Source organism: Melopsittacus undulatus, chromosome 7 (assembly GCF_012275295.1).
Source record: "Melopsittacus undulatus isolate bMelUnd1 chromosome 7, bMelUnd1.mat.Z, whole genome shotgun sequence".
In the NCBI taxonomy this organism is placed as follows: Eukaryota; Metazoa; Chordata; class Aves; order Psittaciformes; family Psittaculidae; genus Melopsittacus; species Melopsittacus undulatus.
The window spans coordinates 69,222,085-69,246,715 of NC_047533.1; the positions used below are offsets into that span (position 1 = coordinate 69,222,085).

At 40.3% G+C, this 24,631-nt stretch overlaps 1 protein-coding gene and 1 long non-coding RNA gene across 4 annotated transcripts in view; one reads left to right on the forward strand and one right to left on the reverse strand.

Moving 5' to 3' along the window:
- The window catches only part of LOC117436476 (uncharacterized), a 19,214-nt gene extending 14,559 nt beyond the window's left edge, over positions 1–4,655 (reverse strand). Inside the window, exons 1-2 of the long non-coding RNA XR_004549845.1 lie at positions 4,265–4,655; positions 2,219–2,334 (exon numbers count right to left, since the gene is read on the reverse strand). This is a non-coding gene — a long non-coding RNA (uncharacterized lncRNA). The remainder of the gene's footprint in view (positions 1–2,218; positions 2,335–4,264) is intronic.
- On the forward strand, positions 4,399–21,498 carry AP1AR (adaptor related protein complex 1 associated regulatory protein). Of its 3 annotated transcripts, none has more exons than XM_005151508.3 (10): positions 4,399–4,630; positions 7,893–7,941; positions 9,229–9,255; positions 10,023–10,048; positions 10,948–11,044; positions 11,786–11,884; positions 14,909–14,970; positions 16,023–16,096; positions 17,074–17,202; positions 19,231–21,498. In XM_005151508.3, the coding sequence occupies exons 1-10, from the start codon at positions 4,482–4,484 to the stop codon at positions 19,494–19,496; spliced, it is 978 nt and encodes a 325-aa protein (XP_005151565.2). In that variant the 5' UTR covers positions 4,399–4,481; the 3' UTR covers positions 19,497–21,498. The 3 variants fall into 3 exon arrangements, with proteins under 3 accessions (XP_005151565.2, XP_005151566.2, XP_030907005.1); XM_031051145.2 differs by lacking the exon at positions 4,399–4,630 and adding an exon at positions 5,283–5,407; XM_005151509.3 differs by lacking the exon at positions 11,786–11,884.
- Positions 21,499–24,631: the final 3,133 nt, after the last annotated feature.

The following is a 24,631-nucleotide window of genomic DNA, read 5'->3' on the forward strand; positions in this document are numbered from 1 at the left end:
CTGTCTCATATTCAGGTCATCATTCACCTGCAGGTTTTAGAAGTTCAGCATTTCTTTAATTTTCTGCAAATTCTCAGCAGCAAGGTACACAACACAGGGGGGCATAAACAAGCCAGGTTTAGCCACACAAATCCAGCACAGCACTCATCTGAGAGGAAAATCAGCTCTACAAGGCTGGAACTCAAAGGTTAAATTAAGATAGCATGGCTTGGCTGCTCCCAGAAATACACAGGGCCCAACTAAGCCTCTTTTGGTTTGGACTTAGTTACACATTGGATACTGTGGTCAGAAACAACCATGTTTCCTTTCAAGACTGACCCAATGGCTTAAATTTACACCTATCCTACAACTTCACTCGACAAATACCACTCTTTAAAGGACTATTTATTAAGGAGTCTCAAGAGCCAGTTTCTCCTCAAGAACCCATCTACTCCCTGCAGGTAGATCTCACCCACACCATGAGCTCTCAACAATTACCACCACTACTGCAAGAAAAGCCTCAAAGCACAGACATCAGGTTACTATTCTGCTTGAAGATGACATTCGCTTTCTTGAAGGTATTTAAATACCTGACTACAATACACCTGAGTGACACAGATGCCTTCCAGCTGAATGAAGGGTGATGAATTTAACCACAAAGCCATAAAAAAAACATTGTTTTGGCCAGGCTTTGTGGCCCCCTGTTCAACTTCAGCAGCATGATCTCCCTCACTTAGATCTTCCTCACCACTGTGTCATCCTTGCTCTCCAGGAACTTTTTGATGGCAATGATCTGCCTGCTCTCTTTGTTTCTCCACTTGGCCAACCACCCTGTAGCTGCCTTCCCCCACAAGACCCAGCACTTTGTACTTCTCCATGGACGTGGATTTTCTTCCCCCAGCATACCGGAACCTCTGCTGCTGGAATGGACCACAGCCTCCCATCCTGTCACAAGGGTGACGGCCTGCCTGTTGCAACAGCCATGCTGTGCCCTACCGCATGCCTGAGTGGGCTGCTCTGAGGGATGGCGGGGTCCTGAGGTAGCACTGCTCCTGTTTTGGGTTGATTCGTTTATTATTTGCTGAAGGGCTCACCTCCTTTGTGTGCGTGCCCGTGCAGCCCCCAGTGGGGTGACATCAAACCTCTTCCTGCTGGCAGATGCCGCCAGCTATCTTGCACTTTTCTTCTACAGTAACTTTGGTGGAGAAGCTTGGTGGCTTTTCTCAGCTAAGGTGACTGGTAAGATATGGATGTCAGCTAGACCAGATTCCTTAGCTATTAATAAATTATCAACATACCATATCCAAATGGATCTGTTGGTTTTAAACTTAGCCTCCTGCGAATCCACTAGAAGTTTAGAAAACTAGTTGTAGGACCCAGTGAGGCCCTGAGAGAGCTTTGCCTATATTAGCTGCATCTTTCCGTAAGTAATCAAAAAATAAGGTATCAAGAGCCCAGGTGAACAGGTCTACTGATTTAAGGTGACTCTTCATCAGGACTGTAGCAAGAGGAGAGGAGGTGATGGGTTCAAACTTAAACAGGGGAAGTTCAGGTTACATACAAGGAAGAAGTTCTTTACTGTGAGGGTGGTGAGGCACTGGCATAGGTTGTCCAAAGAACTGGTGAATGCTCCATCCCTGGCATTGTTCAAGGCCAGGTTGGACAGAGCCTTGGGCGACATGATCTACTCTGAGGTCATACAGGGGTAACCAATGTACAGGGGGGTAATACAGAGAAATTGTACAAGGAGGTTAGAGGAATTCCCTCCCTCAAACAAAAGTATTGTCTGTTGTAAATGCCTAACATGCCTACTAAACAATACCAAGGCATTAACCACTGATAAAGGGGAGAAGCAGACTGCTAAGGGGAGAAGCAGATGATTTATTGCTTGGGCACCGAGACCAAACCGTAAGGCCATGTGTGAAGATTAAAAGGTGAAAAGTTTAAGAAGAGGAAGACTCATTTACTTCATCTTGAAGACTCTACTCACAGGAGGAAGACTCATTTACTTCATCTTGAGACCCCTACCAGAGGGGGCAGTGCACAGGCACAAAGGACCTTCTAGCTCATTATAATGCAAAGGGGGGATAGATAATAAATATGTATAGGCATATCGAGTAACCTAATGCATATGTATACCTTAAGAGAATAAATGTAAAGGGAGAACAACCCTGAGGTGTGCATGCTTTGGAGGAGCTATTCCCATGCATCACAGTGCTGAATACTAGCTCATACCTACTTTACAACTTTAACGAGTTGTGGAGTCTATCCGTGTATCAGAGGTATTCCTGACCATGGCAGGGGGTTGGAACTGGATGATCTTAAGGTCCTTGCCAACCCAACCAGTCTGTATTTCTGTGGAGAAAAAAATAAATAATAATAATGCTGTATCTATTAGACATCTAATCTAGTTATCTAATTATGTCCATTAATTCAAAGGTTTAAGACTGGATCCTCAAGGCATCTTGCATTTAGTAGGGACTGGGTGAAGGGAAGGGTTGCAAAATTTGGGAAGCTCTCAGGCCATGGAAGGCATCCCCCTTCCTGCTGATCTGGCTGGCCATGGTAATTCCATGGGTCTCCTGTTCCTCAGGTCCCACTGCTCCCTAAATGTCCTCCTCTGATGTCACCTTGAAGGACTCTGGCTGGTGGCCCACGTTTCACCATCTCATCATATGCCAATAATACTTTCTGAAACTTTTATCATATTTCTTATTCATTTTTTCATTCATTCATATTCATTTTTTCATATTTCATATTACATGGGTATGTGTTACCTCCAATCATCCCTTTCTGATTGTTATTTCTCCTTCACCCTCATTCCCACTCCCATATGTCATCACTGGAATGCACGGCAATCATTTCTTTTGACTATTGGTTGCCCTGGGGTTTTCTGTTTTTGTATTCTTTACTTTTATATCCATAACACCACTGTTAATTTATGATGATCAGTGTTGGTGCAGTACATTAATTTAAAACCACAGAGATTGGAGGTGGTGAAGGGGGGAGGTGTCTCACTAAACCATATAGTACCCATGCTCCAGACATGTTTGACATCCTGTTGGTATCTCTGGCACTGATCAAACCTTGGTAATTTGAGAAAAACCCTTTTTTTTCTCATAATATGATGTCTGCTGCACCTCTCAGAAACATTCATCTGGACAATGTCCAACACGGTCTCAGTTCTGATTCCATTTTTCTATTTTCTTTGCCAGACATCATGGTCTCTGCCAGAATCCTCCATAGAATTAACCTTTAAGATCATCAAGTCCAACCATTACACCAAGCACTGCCAGGGCCACCACTAAACCACATCACTGAGGGCCTCATTTACACGTTTTGTGAACACCTTCAGGGCTGGTGATTCCACCACTGCCCTGGGCAGCCTGTTCCAATGTTTGATCACCCATTCAGTGAAGAAAACATTCCTATGTCCAGTCTAAACCTCCCCTGGCACAGCTTGAGACCATTTCCTCTTGTCCTGTTCCTTGTTACTTGGGAGAAGAGACCATCATAGTTAAACCTCAGGAAGACAAACACTGACAGCCCCTGTTGTTGAAATAGTGGGTTTTAGATGAGCCACACAACCAGTTCATATTTTTGATAACTAAGAATCCCACCATTTAGAGAAGTTAGAGATGAAGTAATGTGGTGCCCTGAGTGATCTTTTAGGACTGACATTGCAACGGTGAGGGTTTGTTTTTTTGGGGGAAGGGTTGTTGTTTTTGTTGTTGTGTTTTTTTTTTCAGTTAGGGAACTTTTTCCACATACAAGCTGTAGTGAATAGATGCCAAAACACAAATGTCACCACATACTCTATTCCTCTTCACCTCACAAAACAGAGGGGAATCACAGAATGCTTAGGGTTGGAAAGGACCTTAAGATCATCCAGTTCCAACCCCATGCCGTGGGCAGGGACACCTCACACTAGATCATGGCACCCAAGGCTCTGTCCAGCCTGGCCTTGAACACTGCCAGGGACAGGGCATTTACCACTTCTTTGGGCAGCCTGTGCCAGTGCCTCACCACCCTCACAGTAAAGAACTTAAGAGTAAAACCAACACCTGTGGCACACAGCAGCGATAAGACAGCTGATCTCGAGATGCTACTGCCTTCTTTTTAAGGCGGTTGTGGTAAAACACTTCATTTTCTTTCCTTCCCAGACGACAGAGCCTCTCTCTGTGTAAGTTCACTCCAGACCACCCCAGCTACCTCACACCAGGCAAGACAATTACATTTTCCCTCCCTCTCCTGCTACGTGAGTTTCTGGAAAAGAAATAAATACCTTCAATGGTGTTTCTTAAGGAAAGGAGCCTTTTAAACGCCTGATCCGCGAGGAGTGCTGAGCGGCTCCGTCTCTGAGGCGAACAGGGCTGTTCCTCAGGGCGGGTTGGAGCGAGCGGGGCGGGGCCAGGGCCCGGGCATGCGGCGTTCGCTGCTGCGCCGCGGCCGTGAGGCGGTGTGTGTGTGTGTCTGGTCCCTGCTCACCGCCCGTGTGTTGTATGTGTGATGGTGGGTCTGAACTGAGCGCGTTTGAGGGGAGCAGGAAGAACCAGTGCGGAGCTCAGCATGAGATGGGGAACTGCTGGGCGCAGTGGTGCTGCGGGCTGTTCTTCCGGAGGGACCCCAGCCGGCTCCAGCGCGGCCGAGGGTAAGCGGCATCCCGGCAGCCCCGCTCCCTGCCCTCCCCGGGGCGGGGAGGTATGGAGGCCGTCTGGCCCCGCCTTCGGAGCGGCCGATGTCGGGGTCGAGCCGGATGGGAGAGGACGGAAGTGCCGCTGCGGGTTCCCGGACGGGTGGAAGGTGGTTCGGTCGCTGGCTGTGAGGGCAGCCCTGCGCCTGTGCCTCTTGCCGGGTGGGGTTATCCCGGAAGCAGCGTAAAGAGGTTGTATGGGTCGGATGCTGAAATCCGTGCAGGCTGCTGTGGTGGTGGGAGGGTGGAAACCTGCGTTTCCGGGTGTATGATGCTGTGTGAGTGAGGGGCAGAAGTTCAGGAGCAGTCTGATTCCAACTGGCTTTTGTCTTGGAAATGGGAGGTCCACGTTTCCTTCTGTGGAGCCAGTTCGTGGCAGAGCGGCGTACAACAGGGGAAGGGCATGTAACCTGAACAAGAGCTCGGCTTTCTTCCATATAATGATCTATATTCAGTAGTTGTAGATGCCTTACTTTTGATAAGAACATCATAGCTCTAGGCAGGCATGCAGAGCATTTTACCCATACAAACTCACAGCCTCTGCTTCCACACCACCTGCAGCAGGCAAATCCCATCTTCTCCTTGTCCTTTTAGGAGAACTTGTCAGAGTAAAGGGTGGAAGACCAGGACAAGTATGTGTGTGGATACCTGCCTGTCCTGGCAGAGGTCTGTAGCGGAGGTTATGTGAGCAGCTGACATGAAACAGTCAGAGCTTACCTGTGCTGAGAAAAACAGGTAATTTTCAAGAGGTTCTTATTTCACAGGTGGTTTTTCCTGAGCCTCGACTCATGAATTTATGCCCTTTTTTCTGCACTCAGGAGTAGTGACTGTAAGTCTCTGGAAACATGCACTTACCCTTTAAATTATTGCTTTGATTTGAGTTAAAATATGGGTTGGGAGGTCTCTTTGGTCCTTTATTTCACCCCCAGTAACTTTTAACTGACCTATTAACTGACTTACAATCACTGGGTAGGAGACAGAGTCCAAAAAGGCACAAGACTTCTGGCTGTAACAGCAAATCCAACATAGATGGTTATCTTTCAACCTTTTGTTTGCTCTAAAGTGACTATCACCTGTATTTTTTGTTAGCTTTCCCCTTGTATTTTTTCTTGTACTTTTGCAGTACTTTGCCTCATTTGCTATTATTTTCCTCCTGCTGTGTGGTGGGAGGTACAGGGAATTGTAGTAAAAACAGAACATAAATATGTCTTGTAAATGTTCTGCTTCATTATTTTTAAATGCTCCAAGGTTTAGATGTATGAAACAAACCATGAATGGAATGAAGTGTGGAGTATTTAAGAAGCATTTCAGTATACTGTAAGGTTATAAATCACCCTTGCTTGGAATTGTGCTTGGAGACTTGGGTATGAATTGACGCAGTGATTTTGGCGTTCATGGAGAGCATGTGCAGAGAGAGATGAAACACCAAAACCTTCTTTGTTTTAGTGTTAGTGTAAGTTTAACCTCCTGTAAAAGTACCAACTTCCAGCTAGTAATTTGCTTTAGGAAGTTTCCATATGCTTTATGCAAAATAGTTTTGCTCAAAGTACTGCAAACTGCAGCTGTAATTAGGAAGTAGGTCATGGCTAATTTGTCACTATATTCAAACATAAGTATTCCTCTTTATTCCTGGAGGAGTGTTTAAAAGAAAGGGGAGGAAAAAAGAAAGAAAAAAGAGGGAGAAAAGTAGCTATAATTTGTCTCTGGTTTTGTTGTTGGTTTTTGTTTGTTTTTTAATTTGGTTATATATCTCTGGGCTATTTATTTAGGTTCTTACTTGGTTAGTTTGGGAGAAGGTGTGTAGCAAAACTGAAACAATCCTTTTTGTCACTAGTGTGGAAGAAGTGAGTTTATCTCATGACCTGGTTTTCAAACAGGAAAGGTTAATTTTTAGTGACTTTTTTTCCCTATGTAATCTGTAGAAGCTGGTTCTTCTTTTCTTAAACAAAGTAACATGATTTGTGTAAAAGGAGAATAAAACAAGTGTGTATGGAGTGCTGCAAAGCTAGTCTTATGAATAGCTCTAGCTCTTTGAAGACTGATCTGACAGGCTCTGTTGGTCTGGTGGCCTATTAGCTAAACAGTTTTCTTTAGTTCCCATCAAACCTAAATGCTTCTCGAGTCTGTTTTAGAAGATAGTGAAACAGAAGAGCTTAAAGGAGAATACAAAAAGCTGTATGCATTTTGACTGGTGACTGTTTTATTTCAACTGAGTTTAATCAGCAAAGGTGTGCACTGTGAGATGTGCTGCTGTGCAGAAGGAAAGAAAGGGTATGCAATGAGGAAGAAGTGGGTTGCGCAACAAGTTGCAAGGGGAGATGTACCCTAACTGACTTAGAAAGAAAAATGTGCTTAGGATAGAAATGTGATAGGATTAAAATAGTTCAGGCTCTGGCTGTGTGTTACTTTTAGCATAGTAGAAGCAGGTACTGGTTGAACTATGGAACAGTCTTCAAATAAAGAAATGCCTGAGTTTATTCCTGATATCACTCAGTGCCTGCAACTGGAATCTCTGTTTTTTAAATATGAGATGGATGTTGTATTGAAGCACTGGTTTGCATTTGAGTGTTCTTTTGGGTGATAGCCAAACCTCTTTTGCTAGGCAAAAATGTATTTGGGTAACTTAATGTTGTATTGTTTTTCATAGAGGACAGTGTTAAGCTAAAGAACCAAGAAGACTGACTCCCTGTAGAAAAATACAGACTTAATACTTTTATGTAGTTGAAAAGTACTGTCTTGACCTCTTTGTTGGCACTTTTCTCTGATGTTCAACTTCCTAGCTGTGCCAAGCTGTCAGAACAACAAATATTGTTTGGCATTCATGTTGTATGAGATGCTGTGCTAGTGCCACAGTGAGCAGTGATGTTTTCAGAAATTGCCTGGGATAATGTTTTGTGAGGGGCAAAATGCATTGAAAGTAGTGCAGAGCATGCCAAGTGTCTATAAATGTTGAGCCCAGCATGCTGATGAGAAGTTTCCCTTCACCTGAAGGCATTCGTCTTCTCTCCAGTTCCACAGATGTTTCCATGCTTTGTCCTCTTTCTGCTGTGGTGGTGATGCAGAACCTGAGCTAACAAGTAAATGTGTCTAATACATGAAGATTTTATGCTTATTTTACATTTAACATATTTCAACTGCTATTTAAAATTATCAGGCCCATTTTCCTTCTGCTGTGAATTGAGGACTATTCTGTAGTGTAACTGTAGACTTTTCTTTCCAGATCCAAGTATTTTAGAACCTGTTCAACAGGAGAACACTTCACTATAGAGGTGAGTGCTTATATTTCTAGTGGTTGCAAAAAAAAAGCTAGTAGGAAGAGCTGAATTCTAGCAGTGCTTTAACCCTTTTTGCAACCCTCTGAAATATCCTGGGTTATTTCAAACCAAACTGCTGGGTGGCAAGATAGTAGATGTTACAGCACCTCAGAACATTAATACCTTACCTCACTCTAATCATTATGTGAAAGAAGGGAAATACCTGTTATGGTGTCTTACTCAGCACTGGAGGATTCTGAAGTCTGCTTATCCATTGCTGTGTTGGGAGGGATGTTTCTTTTCTTGTGTAAATGCAGGGTATCTAGTTCTTCACTCCAGGGTCATCAATCTGATCCTAGAAAAATCCACTTTGCTCATCACAAAGATCCTTTCTTGGCCACTGAACAGCACCCCTTTTTTGCCAAGGGTAGTGTGAGGTTAACTTGTTGAGACTCTCAGAATAACCTGGTTTACTTTCTCTGAGTGTTCCTTACAGTCTAAAAGTCCTGGACTGTTCATATTGCCCCTGTTACTAATAACAAAATCTGTTTTAGTGTCCAACTTCCCAGAGTGAGAGAGGGTTTCTGTGGCAAAAATATGATAGGAAAAAGAAAGTTCTGTCCTCTTCCCAAGCTGTTATTCATAGTCTGTCTACAGCTATTGGTTAATTTACAGATCAAACAAGAATTCTTGCTGTAGGCATTGACTTCTGTGTTTAGTGTATTGACTATGTGTAATATTACTTCACTGAAAATAGTACAATGAATTTCTGTTTGTTTTCATGTGATAGTTCAAGTTAGTTGTTTTTAGAGTTCTGTGTTGAAAGTAATTGTTTTCTGTAAATTAAGTATATCTTGAAAAACAGTTGATATGTGAGATAGAGGTCATGTGTGCTACACTTCTACATTATTAAACTGAGTGGGAGCTGTACCATGCCTTCCCCTGCTTGTATTATGCTTTAGCTACACAGAGTAATTAGCACTCTTACAAGCTAATGAGATTTCATTTTTATTAGGACCCTCAGGTAAGTTGTAAAAACATGAGTGTGTTTTAATTTTGACTTTTCTCCTTTTAGGCAAATGTAAGCCTTAAGAAAAGGAACATTGGTAAGAAGATAGGACCTACTTTGAAAGTAATACTTCAGATAAAGTAGGGACTTCCATAAATGCTGTTACAGTCCCTGGAGTATCACTGAAGTAGTGGTTTTACAAGACAGGTTAAATACATAATTGTATTTGCACTATGTGTTTAATGACTTGTGGCATTGAATAGTAAAGATTGTTTGCTGTTTTCTCTCTGCAGTTTGAGAACTTGGTGGAAAGTGATGAGGTAGGTACTTAGATGATCCTGGGAAACGTGTTAGTACAACCCTCAGAAGTGGTTCCAAGAGCGAGCTGTATATTCCTTCCGCTTTATGGGATGCTGTAACTTAAATCACAAGGGCTTTTTTAACTCCGAGCTTTGCTTGCTCTAGTAATAAGTATTAAACACTTTGGGAGAAATCAAGACTGAAGAGAAAACTCATTTGGGGCAGTATGGAAAGTAACCCCTTTGGGAAGAAAGCATTATGGACATTATGAAGGCAAAAGGAAAAGAAGGGGGTGGGGTTGTGGAAACATGGGGGGTGGAGGGAAAGACTTGAGAGCTTGCTTCTGGTATAACTCCTGCATAAGACTAAACAAATACTCTCTCTCTGAGAACAGAAACAGACCAGGGTTGTTTTGCTAAGGGAAGTTTTGTGCAGCTCTTACGGTTATGGGTAAACTGTACTTCAGAAAAATAGAAGTTGGCCTTTAAATACAGCTTGATAACAGGTGGGACATACACCTCACTCACAACACCCTGCTTTGTACTGTAAAACATGAGGCCTGGTAGTTTATAAACAATTGGAATATTTATTATCAGTTGGAGGAACTTGTTTTACTGAAGCCATTGCAGCTGATGGCACAGACTGATTGTTTTCAATTCCAAATTTAAGAAGAGGATTTGTCTGCTTCCTCTTCCCTCCCAGTCACCTTCCCCTCTATAAAACCAATATATGGGAGAAACTGATTGATGTGATCTCATAAACTCAGACTTTTCTCTTTTTCTAAAAGGGAGAAAGCCCAAGAAGCAGTCACAGGTAAGACTTTGAGCTTCAGGATCTCTCTTTTCCACTGCTCTCCTGCTGTGACTATTACAGTTTTAACAGCTCCTGTCAAACCTCTTCTGTCTTTAATTGTCAGATACATGGAAAGGATGGATGTGAAGCCAACCTCAATGCTTAACCCTGTCAAAACAGTTCAGATGATAATGCATCATGCAAAGGCTGTACGAGAGAGTTCATATATTGAAAAGAGAATCTTGTTCCCAGAGTCTGTTTTACAAGTTAAATAGGTGTTAGTGACACATCTCCAGCAAATTTTCTGTGTCTTAATATTGACATAAGCAGCAGAAACTTGGGGTCTGCACTATAGGAAACCTGTGCAGGGTATGCTTTATTTGGCAACTTACAGATGTTTTGTGGTGTTTGAGAGCTCCCAATTTTTGCTGTCAGTGATCCCAAAGAAGTAATCCCAGAATCCCAAGGGTTGGAAGGGACCTCAAAAGATCATCTAGTTCAACCCCCCTGCAAGCCTTGTAATTTATAATAATGCTTTTGCAGTCTTGTTAGATGCGTAAAAGCAGACATAGAGAACAAATGAAAGGGGAACAGTTTAAATTGGCGGAACCAAAACGAGCAAGAAAGAGGTGACATTTACACTGCAGTGATGTTAACCTATTCCATTAGTTTTGCTTGCGAGCAGTGCTTTGGAAATGTGCTTTCTACAAAGATACAAAGAGTAAGGAGAGACAGCATTGTCTTGGGTAAACTGGAATTTTGGAGCTCTCTTCTCATGAGGAGCAGGCCATAAGCACAGCTTGTTATATTTGCATTAGAGGACCAGTCAAGAAGGACTTGTATGCGTATGTTTAAGTGTGACTTGGGGTTGTCATACATAAATAATTGATAGAGTCTCTCTCTTTCTCCCATGCATTTAGACCTCTGACTGAGGAAGAAATTGCTGACTTGAAAAACAGACATTATGACTTCATTGCTGAGAAGCAGAGAGCTGTTGATGTGAAGCTTCAGGCAGAGGTAAGCGGTTGCAATGAATGGTATGGTATGGAGATTTTCTCTTAAAAACTAGCTAAAATCAACCATGAACACAAGGAGAGTACATTGGCATGAATGAAAAGATGGGGTTTTGTTCGTCAGTTGGTATTTTGTGGTCTACAAGATGCACAACTAAGTTTGCATCAGAGATTTGCTGCTTTTTAATAGCCTCTTGGTTGACAAACTGAATGTATAGACTGGTGCTACAACTGACATATGTTATATGTGAACTTTTTTAGGAGCGAACAAATGGGGCGTATACTTGGTTCAACTTGTGCTCATTTTTTTCCAGAGCATTTCTTAAGGAAAAAACCACATAATTTGTCATTTTGTTTTAGTGTTGCAGTAATTAATGGAATAGAATATGGAATACAATATAGAAATTGAGAATGACTTTTTAGTAAAGGACCAATGAAATATGCAACTGAAAAGATTTAAGTCTTGCACTACAGTTCCTAGTGAAATGCAGTGTGCATTTCCAGTAGCTGTTAGTCATGATGTTTATTCAATAGGGTAATGTTTAGTTATCTGAATTTCTTGGGATGGTTGGTGGGGGGAAAGCTGTTAGATTCAGGTAATGAAGAAAAATGTTTTAGTTATAGTCTATTTTCCTTTATTTTTATTTTCTAGTAGATCTTTTGTTTTATCGAACTTACAGCTTTATTGATAGGAAGGTAGATAGGTTCTGCTTTTGTTAACCATTACTATTTTGTTCATATACAGTTAGCCTTAGAAGAGGAGAAGTTAAGACTAGAAGAGGAGGCTTTATATGCTGCACAACGTGAAGCAGCCAGGGCAGCAAAGCAGAAAAAGCTTTTGGAGGTGAGGGGAAACAGACCCCAATATATACCAGAGCTTCTTTTTCTGTTTCTACGTATGCAGACTTTCCTAATACCCTTTACATCTCAGAAATGTAATGGGGAAATTGCTTTGGCTCGTATATTCCAATAGAGAAAGAAATGTACTCTTTGAAAATACAGCTGAAAATTATCACAATTGTTTGAAATGGCTTATGTGGCTGAGTATAGATCTTGAATGAGATACATGATTTTAATGTATAATTAGCTTAACAGACTTCTTGCATTGTGTAGAAGTTACTAAATTTAATGTGATCTGTGATAGGTTTCTAGTTAAACACCCTGAAATGAAGCATACATTGTGACATGATTTAAGCATGTGAAATGTACTTATATATTTGTGCACTTAATTGTTCCTTTTCTCTGTGGTTTGTGCTAACATGAAGATAAGTGCTTCCAAGACACCTGTGAATTTACTGCTGGCCCTGCTTGGAGCTTAGCTCCTGGGGCCCCCTCCAACCTCAATTCTCTCATTTTGTAATTTGTATGTGTAGTAGGCAGAGTCTGGTAATGACTTAAATAGTCTTTATTTAATGTGTCTGTGCCTACTTTCACATGTCTGGTGTTCTCACTTTTGGAGCTTGGTAAAATGAAAGCCCACATTGTTTTCCTGCTTCTTTGAAAGCATGCTGTTCAGATGGTTTTCATGGTGCAGTTCAGAGTTAGGTGTTACCAGTGCATTTAATATTTTTGCTGTATTACTTGCCTATCAAAGTGTGTGTTCTGACATGAGTTTCAGATTGCCAGTAATATGTATGAGAAAGAATGTTTTCACTTTGTAGAGTGTCTGGTTGCAGTTGTAGGAGACAGCCTGCTACATGTGTTATGTGTTGAATTAGAAGTGAATTGTCCAAAATTCAGATTTAGACCAATTGTAAAAGTCTGTGGTCTGCAGTAGGTATTGGGGAGATCTGTAACCCTCAATATTCAAAAGAGAGTGAAAATTGCTGTTCCCAGGCTCATAGTGATGACTCAGATTTCATCTAATATTTATGTTGCTAAGTATAGGTCTCATTTCACATTTCTCTTTCCAGCCTCTTATGGTTTGTAGGGGAGGACTGATTCCTTCTGACCTTTTCCTTGTCTGCCTTTCTTTCTGGTTTTGTGGTTTGTTGTTTTGTGGGGGGGTTTTTTGTTTGTTTGTGGGGTTTTTGGTTTGTTTTTGAAGGGGATTGTTGTTGGGGGTTTTGGGGGTGTTTGCTTTGTTTTGTTGGGTTTTGGGGGGGTATTTTTGTTTGTGGTTTTTTTGTTTGTTTTTAAAAAACCACTTTTGATCTGTATACACCTATTCTAGTCAGGACCTAAGGTTAAATGCATTATAGAGATTTTAATTTCCTCCTCTTCTAAACTTAGTACCGCTTATTTCCTTTGAAAACAGCCCATACAGATTCCCAAGAAAGCATTTTTGTGGAGATTGGCATCAAACATGTAACCTTTCTAAATAAACTAGAAACTTGTTTTTTGAATGCATAACTCCTGCCTTTGCTGTTTGCAGGCAGCAGCCTTTTAAATGAGAGAATGACTTTTTCATCAGAAATGTGGCAGCCCTTTAAAACTAATTTGGCTTGTTGATGTTGCCCTACTAAATGTCAGGCTTTGAAGCAGTGGAGAATGCATGTATCCTGGACCTCACATTGCTAGATATTTGTATGTGACCTGGCAGAACAGGTAATTGAAATTGATTATTATGTGGGTATAAGAGTCTTAAAATTGTTGTGTATGTCAGTAACTGACTTTTACAGCTTGTAACTATGTTGGTGCCAAATTCCTGTCCCTTTCTTCCTGCATACTTAAGTCTTCTGACCTCTAATTACCATTACATGATACTTCTGCTTCTTCTACACTTCCCATTGCCTTACTGGTTTCCATCTGCTTATTCTGATACTTTTTATTTTAATACCCAGCATGGAAAAGTGTTCCAAGAAATTAAGTCATCAGCATTTGGGATTGAAAAGTACTCGATCTATTGCAGTTATCTTGCAAGACAATTTACTCAGTGAAGTTCAAGTCAATATTAAACATTCTGGTTTATTTACCCTTGCTTTCCTTTTGCAGGGACAGATCCATTAAATTTGAGAACAGATTTTTCAGAAGGCATAATAGCTAGATACATTAGACCTGGCTGTAAAAGTAGCTTATTCGTTTTTAGCTTAGTCTTTGACACAATCTGTGAACAATTACTGCTTATAACAGTTTTACCTTGAATCACAGAGTTGCTGTGCTCATTTTTTATGCTCCCACTTTTTTCAAGGCAGGGGAAAGAAACTTAAGACAGCTTGAAATGTTTAAACCCTAAAACTCAAGCAGAACTCTACTTCCATGACATCTGTTGTTTCTCTTGTAACTGCGAAGTAAATGCGTTTATGGCTTCTGTCTTGCATTTTTCATTATGGTTTTGCCTATGGATGCTATGAAAGCTTTCTACCTTAAGAGTGCAGAGCTATTAATACTTTTGGCTCAGCAAGGGAACAAAGCTTTTATTAATATAGATGAAGCACTTGGTGAGGATACAGGCAACTGGAGGAGCTGGTGGTAATGATTTGTACAGGGATAAAATGACTTATAGGAAATGTTTCTTTTAAAATTATAGGCTGACCATGAGCACAGAGCAAAAAGAATAAAACATAACCCAGGTGCTGAAAATACCCATTGGTTAAGAAGAGAAGGCTAGAGGACAGATACAGCCATAAATGAGGTGGTGTTCACAGGTTGCTAGCCAAATTAATGAAGATTTTGGGAGGTTTTTTTTTGGTGCATCTTTAAATGTGCATATTTAAATCTGAGATTTAAAAACAATACTGCTTCAGTCCCTTCAGTATCCTAACATTTGATCTTCGCTTGAAAGTCAGTCTTTTCCCGGGTCATACTGAAACTGTGCCAGGGCACTGCTCCCTCTAATGTTTCAGATAAGGCAACACTTAGTGAATTGAGCACATTACTCTGAGTGATTTCATTCAGCTTTTTCAACTGTTTTTTTTTGTTTTGATAGCAATGTAGACAGCAAAGGATAACCCAGAGAGCGCATGCTATTAATAGTAGAGAATATCAGAGGTAAGTTGCAATGTTTTATTCATGGTAATTGAGAGCTGGGACTGTTTTTACTCCTGTTACTCATCTCCCCCAACCAGAAAAAGAAAAGCTCACTAGATTTTTCAAACCTTACACATTTCTAAATCAGAATTGGTTTCATTCTTTGCAGTTCTCTTCACACCAAGTAGTTGCTGAATGCAAACTACTTACCATTAACCTGCAAAATAGAGGGTAGCTTGCATTCATTCTGGTTTTCACTGTAGTTATTAGACTAATGCATACAAAATTGAACCTACTCCCAGCTAGTTATATACACACACACAAAAAAATCAGTGGTTTACAGTAAAAATGTGTTTATATGTGTAATTTTTGGGTAATATGAAAATACCTTTATTATTCAGAACCCTGTTTGAAATGTCCAATAAAAATACACACTAATCAAATGGGAAATTGAATGGTTTATCTGGTCTGCCTGTTATTTTATTCATATTATCAATTTAATGCTCTTCACTCCCACCTTCTGTATTGGGGAGGGGAGGGAGATGGGAGAGAAAAGCAAAAGTAATGTGAAGAAATTTACTGTTGAATGGTGTCTGAGTTTAGAAAAGCCCCTGAAATCAAGCAACTATTTTTGGATGGAAGAGAAGGGGGTAGGAGTGATTTCAGGTTATGGAAGTATGTTTAGAAAATGAGCTGTAAAAACCAAGGTTTTATGGTGTGGGAGAAACTATGTAGATTTTAGGAATGAAGGACTACAAGTAGCAGGATTTGAATTCATTAGCTAAAAAGGGGAACTGAAAATTAAGGAGACATTCTCTAAAGTGACACAGATTGAGAGGAGTAATTTTGTGACAGAAGTGAATTAATTTTTAACTGAAAATGCTACTGAAAACTGAACAGAAGCTCAGGAAGGGAGAGGATGTGATGAGTAGGAACGGGAAAAGCATAAAGATTTAGTTAAATGTGTATGTGCTTTGTAGCATAGAACTGGGAGAGAGGGCATGTTGATTAATGTGTTTTGTAGCCTCCTTAGAGGCTATAAAGAAAATGAAATATGTGCATTGTTCTTGCAGCTCGGTGGCAGAGGAAGACCTCGATTCTTTCTTAAGAAATACAAAATTCCAATATGAAGCTTTTCGCAGTAGTAGTAAGTCTTCCTTTTTTTATGAGTGTCTTTCAGTGATTGAGGAGCACGGAATGCTATTTCTTTTCCTAGATAAATATAATAACTTATTTTTATACCACATGTATATAAAATATGTATAACATGTATCTATTAAAAAAAATGATAGAACCTTTTCCTCTAATCCCTGGTGCTTCAAGTGTTCGAAACTCAGCATTTATAACTTGTACTACAGCCACTGCAGCTCCCAAAGGCAAGTTAAGTAAGCAAACAAGTCCTGTGCATGGATTTTATTTTACTAAGGTTTTCCAACTGGCTCCATGGAGGCAACATCAATGCAGTGAACTTCTCTTGTAAAGCCCAGCTGTGTATTAAAGATGCCAATGTGTGTGTGTAGCTTTTTTAATAATCTCTTGGCAAAATAAGTAGAATCATACTAATTGTGGGGTTTTCCCTAATGAAGTGAGAGGATTCAACTGTCTGTATTTAAAAATTCCACTATTTAGACAACTATTTAGAGACTTTATACACTTAGATCCATGTCTTGATGACAGTACTTGATAGTCACTAAGCAGCTGTAGGACTGGTGTTAATTCTTGGGAAACTGTGTGCAGTTTGAGGTTTTTTTTGGAGGGAAAGGTTGATTTGTTTGTGGTTTTTTGCTTGTTTTGTGGGTTTTTTTTCTTTGGTTGGTTTGGTTTTTTGTTCACAAGTCCAATTTACAGCTTACTCAGTTTCTCTATAGTTCTAGTTAGTCTTGCTTAATGTCCTCTTGCAATATCTTAGTAATGTTGACTATTAAAAAGTTACCGTACACTTTGAAGTGATGAAGTGTTTTTTCAAGTGTTCCTGAGCTTTAAAGGCCACAAGGCACAAAACCTCCTTCCTTTGAAAGTTGTTTTACATATTGAACCTCAAATTCAAGTATGTGTATGAATCAAAAATAGTTGTTTCAGTTTTGGTTTTGTTTGTTTTCTTGGTTTTGTTTCTGTTTTATCTAGGACTTTCATCTGATGCTACAGTGCTTACACCCAATACAGAGAGCAGTTGTGACTTAATGACCAAAACCAAATCAGTGAGTGGAAATGATGACAGCACTTCATTAGATTTAGAGTGGGAAGATGAAGAAGGTATTTCTTCTGCTTTTGAGTTTCATTCTGAACCTCCAAGTTAAAAATGCTAATAGTGTTAAACTATGTTGATTGTAAATATGTTGTTTTTGAAAGGGAAGGTGATTTAAAACTTAATTCTGATGGAACTTGTCAGGTGTGTAATGATTAAACTGTAGGTTATTTTTACATATGAAATGTATTATTTTGAAGGATTAATCCATTTCTTTGGATACTTCAGTCAATGCCTTTTCCTGCATTTTGTGGAATGGACTTGGAAACTCACGTCAGCTGTAATGGTAAAGAAATGCTGCCCTCTTGTGAGCCAGTAGTAGTAGGAACAGCTTGTTCCTTGTCTTAGAATGTGTAAGCTGGTCAGAAGTGCAAAACCTGCCTAAAAACAGAGAACAACATGACTGTATAGTTGCATTTCTGATTCCTAGTAGCTTGTGCTTTACAGAGGGGAGTAATTTTAATAGGTCATTTGTGGCAGCAGTACATCTCTTCACTCTAGTAACCTCTGTTCTTGAGCAGAACAGGAGTAAGATAATGTAAGGAAGACTGCTTGACAACATAACTGGTTTTCATGGCTGCAAAGAAAGGGATGTTGTCATTTGAAAGAAGTACAAGCCAATGTTGTAAGGGCTTTGTGTAGTTTTTAGGACATTCTTAGTAGATTTGGACCAACTTAAGTGTAAAATGATCTCCCTAAAGGGGCTGAGTGCTTGCTCAGTTACTGTGTGTGCTGTCAAAATCTACTGTGCAGACTGAACAACTTAAAAAGTAGAGGGTATGTGGGGTTTAGTGTGAACTGGGGTATTAATTTATGGTCTCATTTTTGCTGTTAGTAGACAAAGTCATAGGGGGGCTGAATGCAGAGTAGAGAAGAACCAGTGCTTTTCAATAGTATCATCATTGAAAAACCCAATCACTAAGAATAGTACAAAAAGATGACATTGCTTGACAGTTGCCAAGTTAGGAGCTTTTTAACAGGGAAACAATGTCCTTCATGCATTACACACTTCTGAGACAGTTGTTTTCATTCTCTGGTGTCATGTACCAATACCAAACAAGGAACTTGTAACATTGATGTTGTATTGGTATTTTTGGCAGAGTATTCTCAGACAGACAACAGTTTCAGTGAGCCATTGGTACCAGAGGAATGACTAAATTGAAAATAGCTATGTTTTAAGAGAACCATGAAACCGTAACATAAAATCCATCATTTGGTGTCTGATGAAGGGAAAAATTTTCATTATACTTATCCCCTGTGGCTTACCCATTGCAAGAGTTCTGTGTTTCACTTGCAATATGAAGTTTTTAATTATAATTAATTAGTTAGCTAGTTATTCCACATTCAGAGGGGAGTTTACTTAGGAATGTATGAGAACAGCAAATAAGAGGATCATCATAAATCCCCCTCTTTTTCATTTCCAGTGGTGTGGGTTTTGCTACACCATGACTAAAGTCAATAATTACTGACAGCATCTCTGATGTGCTTGTGCAGTTTTCAACCAATCTTTTGCCTTATTTTGTGTGAAATTGAATATACTTTTTCAGACAAACTGAAGAGCTTTCCTAGACAAATGTACCCAGTATTCCTGTAGAGTGTAGGTGCTGTTTAAAATGTTCCATGTGATAATGTTTTATTTGTTTGTCAGTTATAGCAGCATGACAGGTTTCTGCAGACCTTAAGCCTTTCTGGAAATGGCATGGTACCAAAGATCTTCTAATATTTACATACCTATAATATAGGGCAGCAGGTGGCTTGAATAGGAGAAACACTGCCAGTGAGATGTTTTGTGTTATCTGGGTTCATTAGAACTCTAAAGCAACATCAGTATCTGTGTTCATTTAGGCTAAAACTGACTGCAAACTATGGATTTAATATGAACACTACCACCAGAAAAAATATGGTGATGCTCAGGAGTGAAATTATCAGGGTCTGGGTTTCTAAAGGATTCTTGCTGTTTATTCTAATGCTCTAAGGCAAATGTAAAGGTACTTCCCTCAAAATTGTCTTTCTCATAAAAACTTCTCAAATAACAGGCATGAACAGGATGATTCCAATGAGAGAACGCTCCAAAACAGAAGAAGATATACTCCAGGCAGCACTGAAATTCAATAACAAGAAGAAAGGAAGTAATCCAGCTTCAGCCTCTGATGATTCCAATGGATTAGAGTGGGAGAATGACTTTGTTAGTGCTGAAATGGATGATAATGGCAATTCCGAATACGCTGGATTTGTAAATCCTGTGTTAGAGTTGTCTGTATCAGATGTAAGGACATCTGTTTCTGATCGTCAAGACAGGTAGTGAAACTGCATGTCCCTTGTCCGTGACCAAACGCTGGGAAGTGGAATAGAATGTACAAACCCCATTCACTGTTTTGAATGTGGTTCCCTTTCTCTTCCTGATTGAGTGGCAAGGAGTGGGAATGACTTGCTATCTGAATTAATTCAGAATTAAGTGCAATTTCATCATCTACCTTCTAAACTTTTATGAAAACTGGGATGATTTTCTTGTGTATATTTCTGGATACCTGGATTTAATATAATATTGTCTGCACTAATTTAAGCTTCATAGCTCAGCATATCTATATTTTAACTAGCCTTTCCCCCCCACCCCAGATGTTGTTTCTGCCAAGTTGTTTTTTTAAAGTCATCAGTGGCCTAACATCTAAGAAATGGTCTTATATTAATTTAATGAATACTTGAATATAGAAAAGGGATTTTAAAATTTTATTTCCAACATGTGCTTTTTGACTTGTTCTTTAACTATTGAGAGAGTGTGCTTAGCCAGCTGCAAAACAAGTGGCCCCTGGGATAAATGTCAGGTTTTCCCCATTCAGCTTACAGTCATTCTAGCCTTGTGTTGTCCTCCTTCCCATTTATTTATTTTTTTTATTACTTTAAGCACAGTTAACCTCAATAAACATCATATAAATCATTGGGTTAGGTTAGGTCTTGTATAGTATGCCAGACTTAGTAAGTGTGTGCTAGGTAGACAAATTACTATAGAAGAATCTTTATGTATCAAACAGGAAACTTCAACCCATATCGAGTGGAGAAGTAGGAGGACCAAATTCTTGATTTCCCCCTCTTTCCCCCACCCTGCCCCGATCAGATCAACATCTGTTCCTACATTGTCCTTAACATTCTTTAGTGGTGGAAAATTTACAAGTTGACTCAACAGGAAGGATTGGTGAAAACCAACATTTTCTGAACAAACTGAGGGAGGAACTGGATGGGTAATAGTGCTATTACAGACTGAAGTTCAATGAAGTGTTTGGTTATTGCAGATCTGGTGTAATGTATCCCCTGATACTTTTGCAGGTTATACTTTTAAGAAAAGCTCACTGAAGAAGGTACAAAATGGTTGTAGAAGTCAGGCTTTCCCCAGAGTTTCAGTAAAGCCATTCTACTGTTGTTTTGTGTGGCTGTCTTGTTTTCCCCTGCAAAAGAAAGGGGATGGGTTTAACTTCACCTCTGTTGAGTAAAAACAGCACACTAACTAATGTATCTGCATCACCAGAGAACTGAATTTGTCAGTGACTGTGTCACTGTTTTAACCTGCATGTGATGTTAGGGTCGTTACAGGGTGGTCCTCTTCATAATAACTTGAACAAAACTACTGTACACTGGTATGAAATATGTACAAATATCACCACTAATGAAGAGATGTTGATAATATTCCCATTTTTTTAATTTAAATTGTAGCTATGTCACTGAAAACTATTTTAATGTCATTATCTACATTTGCAATGCCTGTAATAAGCTTTAAAAATTTGTATGCATCAACTGTCTATTTTTTGTTTGGTGTAAGCTAAGTTTAACTTCTCCTGAATGTTGATTTGTATAAGAGATTCCTATGGAACTGAAGGCAACTTTGTCAACATGTAAATAACCTGTTTTTTTTACCTACTCAAACTGTAACTTACCCTGCAGTGACAACTACTTCTGACCAGAGAACATGAGCTTATCTTGTGCTGATGATGCTTTGAGGAAAGAAACTGGCCAATACTCCTTTGCTAGAATGAACAAGTGCTTAGGAAAAAATGAAGCTGATTGCAGCTGAAGGCTTTCACTGTGATGCATACGTTCTGCCATGGCAAACAGCATTCTGCTTTTCAGGGTTCAGGGCACCAGCCACACTGAATGAGTGTGGTTGATCAATCACTGATTGAGGTTCTAGTCAGTATTTGTGGAAACTGAAGAACTTGCAAGATGATACAAACGGCTCATGTGAAACAGTTGAATGGTCCTGCAAAAGGCATATCTGTACAAATGCAAGTCATTAAAATTTCCAGTCAGTCTTATGTTTGGCAGTGGTTTATCTGGTGCTGATTCTGTGGCTGTCATGTCATACATAGTGAAAGCAATGTGTGAAGATGAGTTGCTCAAATGTTACCTCCAGTTACATATGCATCAGCAAAGGAAGGTTTTAAGAAAACATTAGCTGTGTCTGTACTGAATTCTATAGGATCCCTTCCTGAGACCTGTTGCTTTGGAAGGGAAACTGTAACAAGCTGCAGTAACAGAGGGCTTGAGGAGCTTAAAGCCCTTCTTCTATCAGAAGCCATATTCACAAAGGTAAGATGCCCTTCCTTGTGTAATGCAGGCACCTTTCCTATCTTCCTGCCTGTCCAACACCATTGGAGATGACTTAGCTGATTGTGTGCGTATGTAGGAAATAGTGTTTAATAGGAAGCTCTTACTTTTTTTCAATTCCAATGAAATGTTTTACTAAGTTGTTCAGTGTTCCAAGTGTTCCAGGTGTTCCTTGTCTTTAAATGAGGGAGACATCAATTTGATGGATGGACACCGGCTGGATAATGAATTGTTCTGAATGGCCACATGCAGAGAGTTGCATTCAACAGCCCAATGCCCAGCTGGACAAAGGTAACAAGTGATGTCCCTCAGGGGTCAGTGTTGGGACCAGTCCTGTTCATCATCATTGTTGGTGACATGGACAGTAGGATCAAGCGCCTTTAGCAAGTTTGTTGATTACACTAATTCTGTGGTTCAGTTGATACACTGGAGGGAAGGGATGGGATCCAGAGGGACCTTGACATGCTTGAGATGTGGCCAATGCCAACCTCATGAAGTTCAACGTGAAATGCAACATCCTGCACCTGGTTTGGGGCAATCCCTGGCACAGCTACACCTCTCATATAGCACCTTTCATAACCTCACAGGCTGAGCAATTTGGGGCTGTTCAGCCTGGAGAAGAGAAGCTGTATGGAGACTTCATAGTAGCCTTCCATTATCTGAAAGGGGCCTGTGAGGATGCTGGAGAGGGGGTCTTCATCAGGGAGTGCGATGACAGGAGAAGGGGTGATGGGTTCAAACTGAAACCGGGGCAGTTCAGGTTAGATATGAGGAAGAAGTTCTTTACCGTGAGGGTGGTGAGGCACTGGAACAAGTTGCCCAAAGAAGTTGTGAATGTTCCATCTCCGGCAGTGTTCAAGGCCAGATTGGAAGGGGCTTGGGAGACATGGTCTAATGTGAGGTGTCCCTGCCCATGGCAGGGGTTGGAGTTAGATGATCTTAAGGTCCTTTCCAACACAAACCATTCTGTGATGTTAATATATATGTTTCTGTGCTAAATTTGAGCCATTATTGAATATAAAATCATTTGATGTGACTGACTGGGCAATCTGTTCAGAGTTACTAGATTAGACATAAAATTGGTGTTTCAGCATTTCTTTTAGTGTTCCATGATAGTGAATACTGAACTACCGAAAATGCTAGCTGCCTTTGTGTATGTGGTATTTCTCACAATTAAGTTAGCAGGGTAGGACTAATGGCAGCCTTGGGGTGGGGGAAAGCAGAAGTCTTCTGGTGAACAAAGTATGTTCTGCCATTCTTTATGCTGAAACAACTCTTCTTCTCCAGTCAAACCAACTTTCTGGTCAAATCAGCACAATGATAGGATCATCCTAGGAGAGGGTTCATTTTTTCTCAATGTGCATTTTGGGGTTGATTCTTACCCAAGTAGATACAGCTGTAGAAAGATTAGTGCTTTGAAACCATGAAATTACTGGTGTGGTGTTTTGGGGTTTTTTCATTCCAAGTTTTGTTCCTCGTGATGTGCCTAAGAAATGTTTCACTGTAGATCTCTAGTTATCCATGAGCGTCTCTGTGCAGAGCTAATCCTGAGACATAACACTGAACTCTGTAGACCAGATGGAAAATCTTAAGTACTATGTGCAGATGTTCCTTTTGATACATGGAAGTTGAACATTTGAGATTGAGGTGTCACTTTTTCTTCAGATAATAGCTCAGAAAGCATAATCATTTTGTATGACCAGTGCCACAGGTTAATGGCTGTCCTGGGTTCAGCAGTAGCAGTCATTTTTTCTCCTTAGTAGCTCATGCAGTTCTGTGTTTTTGACTTTCAGCCTGGGAACAGCACTGATAACACTGATGTTTTTAGTTACTGCTCAAATGCTTAGTCTGACCAAGGACTTTCTGAGTCTCATGCTCTGACAGGGAGGAGGGGAAGTTGGGAGGAAGCAGAGACAGGACACCTGACTCAAACTAACCAAAGAGGTATTCCATACTACAGCACGTCATGCCCAGGATGAAAACTGGGAGTTACCAGGAAGGGCTAGTTTACTGCTTGGTTGGGCTGGGTATCAGTCGGAAGGTGGTATTGTATTCTCTTCCCTTGTTATTTCCCTTATCATTATTATTATTGGTGGTAGCAGTAGTGGTTTGTGTTATACCCTAGTTACTGGACTGTTCTTATCTCAACCCATGGGAGTTACATTCTTTCAGTTCTCCTCCCTATCCATCCAGGAGCGGGGCAGGGGGAGGAAGGTGGGGGGGTGAGCAAGCAGGCTGCATAGGTCTGAGTTACTGACTGCACTTAAACCACACCAATGGCCTACACAACAAGTCCAGTGAACAGGAATTGAATGACGATACTAGATAGTGATTGCATTTGCAATCTGGGTTTAAAGCCAAAAGCAGCATGAAACTTGAATGTGGTCCATAATAATCTAAGAGCACTAATAGGAAGAGAGCTGTTTAGTGTGAATGCAAAACTAATGCTCCTTCCTCCCTCACACATGAGCACAATTAGTGAGCATAAGAAACTGTGCATTTTATATAAGGCTGATTTAATGTGAAAGCTTTTAAATCAAAGTGTTTGGTTCAGATTGTATCTTGCTCTTTCTCTAGGCAGCTTGCATTTGCAGGTGTTAGCCATTCTCTGTAATTAAAGAAGAGGATGAGTCAGGTCAAAAGCATAATAGCTACTGGAAATCTGCAACCAGTAGCACCATGCCTGGTGAGACTGTGATACCTGTGAAGATTTGGTGTGATAAGCTGAGGAACTGGGTGTGTGACAGGCATTGTGCATAGATGGAGGTTGAATCTAGGCCAGAGACTGTAAAGGGTAAGCATTAGAGCCTAGTTGAAAGAGTAGAAAATGTAGGAACAAGG

Bases quoted from the DNA above. Each gene is read 5' to 3' on its own strand.
- AP1AR (XM_005151508.3), top strand. From the start codon at position 4,482: ATGTGTGATGGTGGGTCTGAACTGAGCGCGTTTGAGGGGAGCAGGAAG. The intron at 4,631-7,892 runs GTAAGCGGCATC...TTTTCTTTCCAG, and splicing joins CGGCTCCAGCGCGGCCGAGG to ATCCAAGTATTTTAGAACCT. The intron at 11,885-14,908 runs GTGAGGGGAAAC...TTGTTTTGATAG, and splicing joins AGCAGAAAAAGCTTTTGGAG to CAATGTAGACAGCAAAGGAT.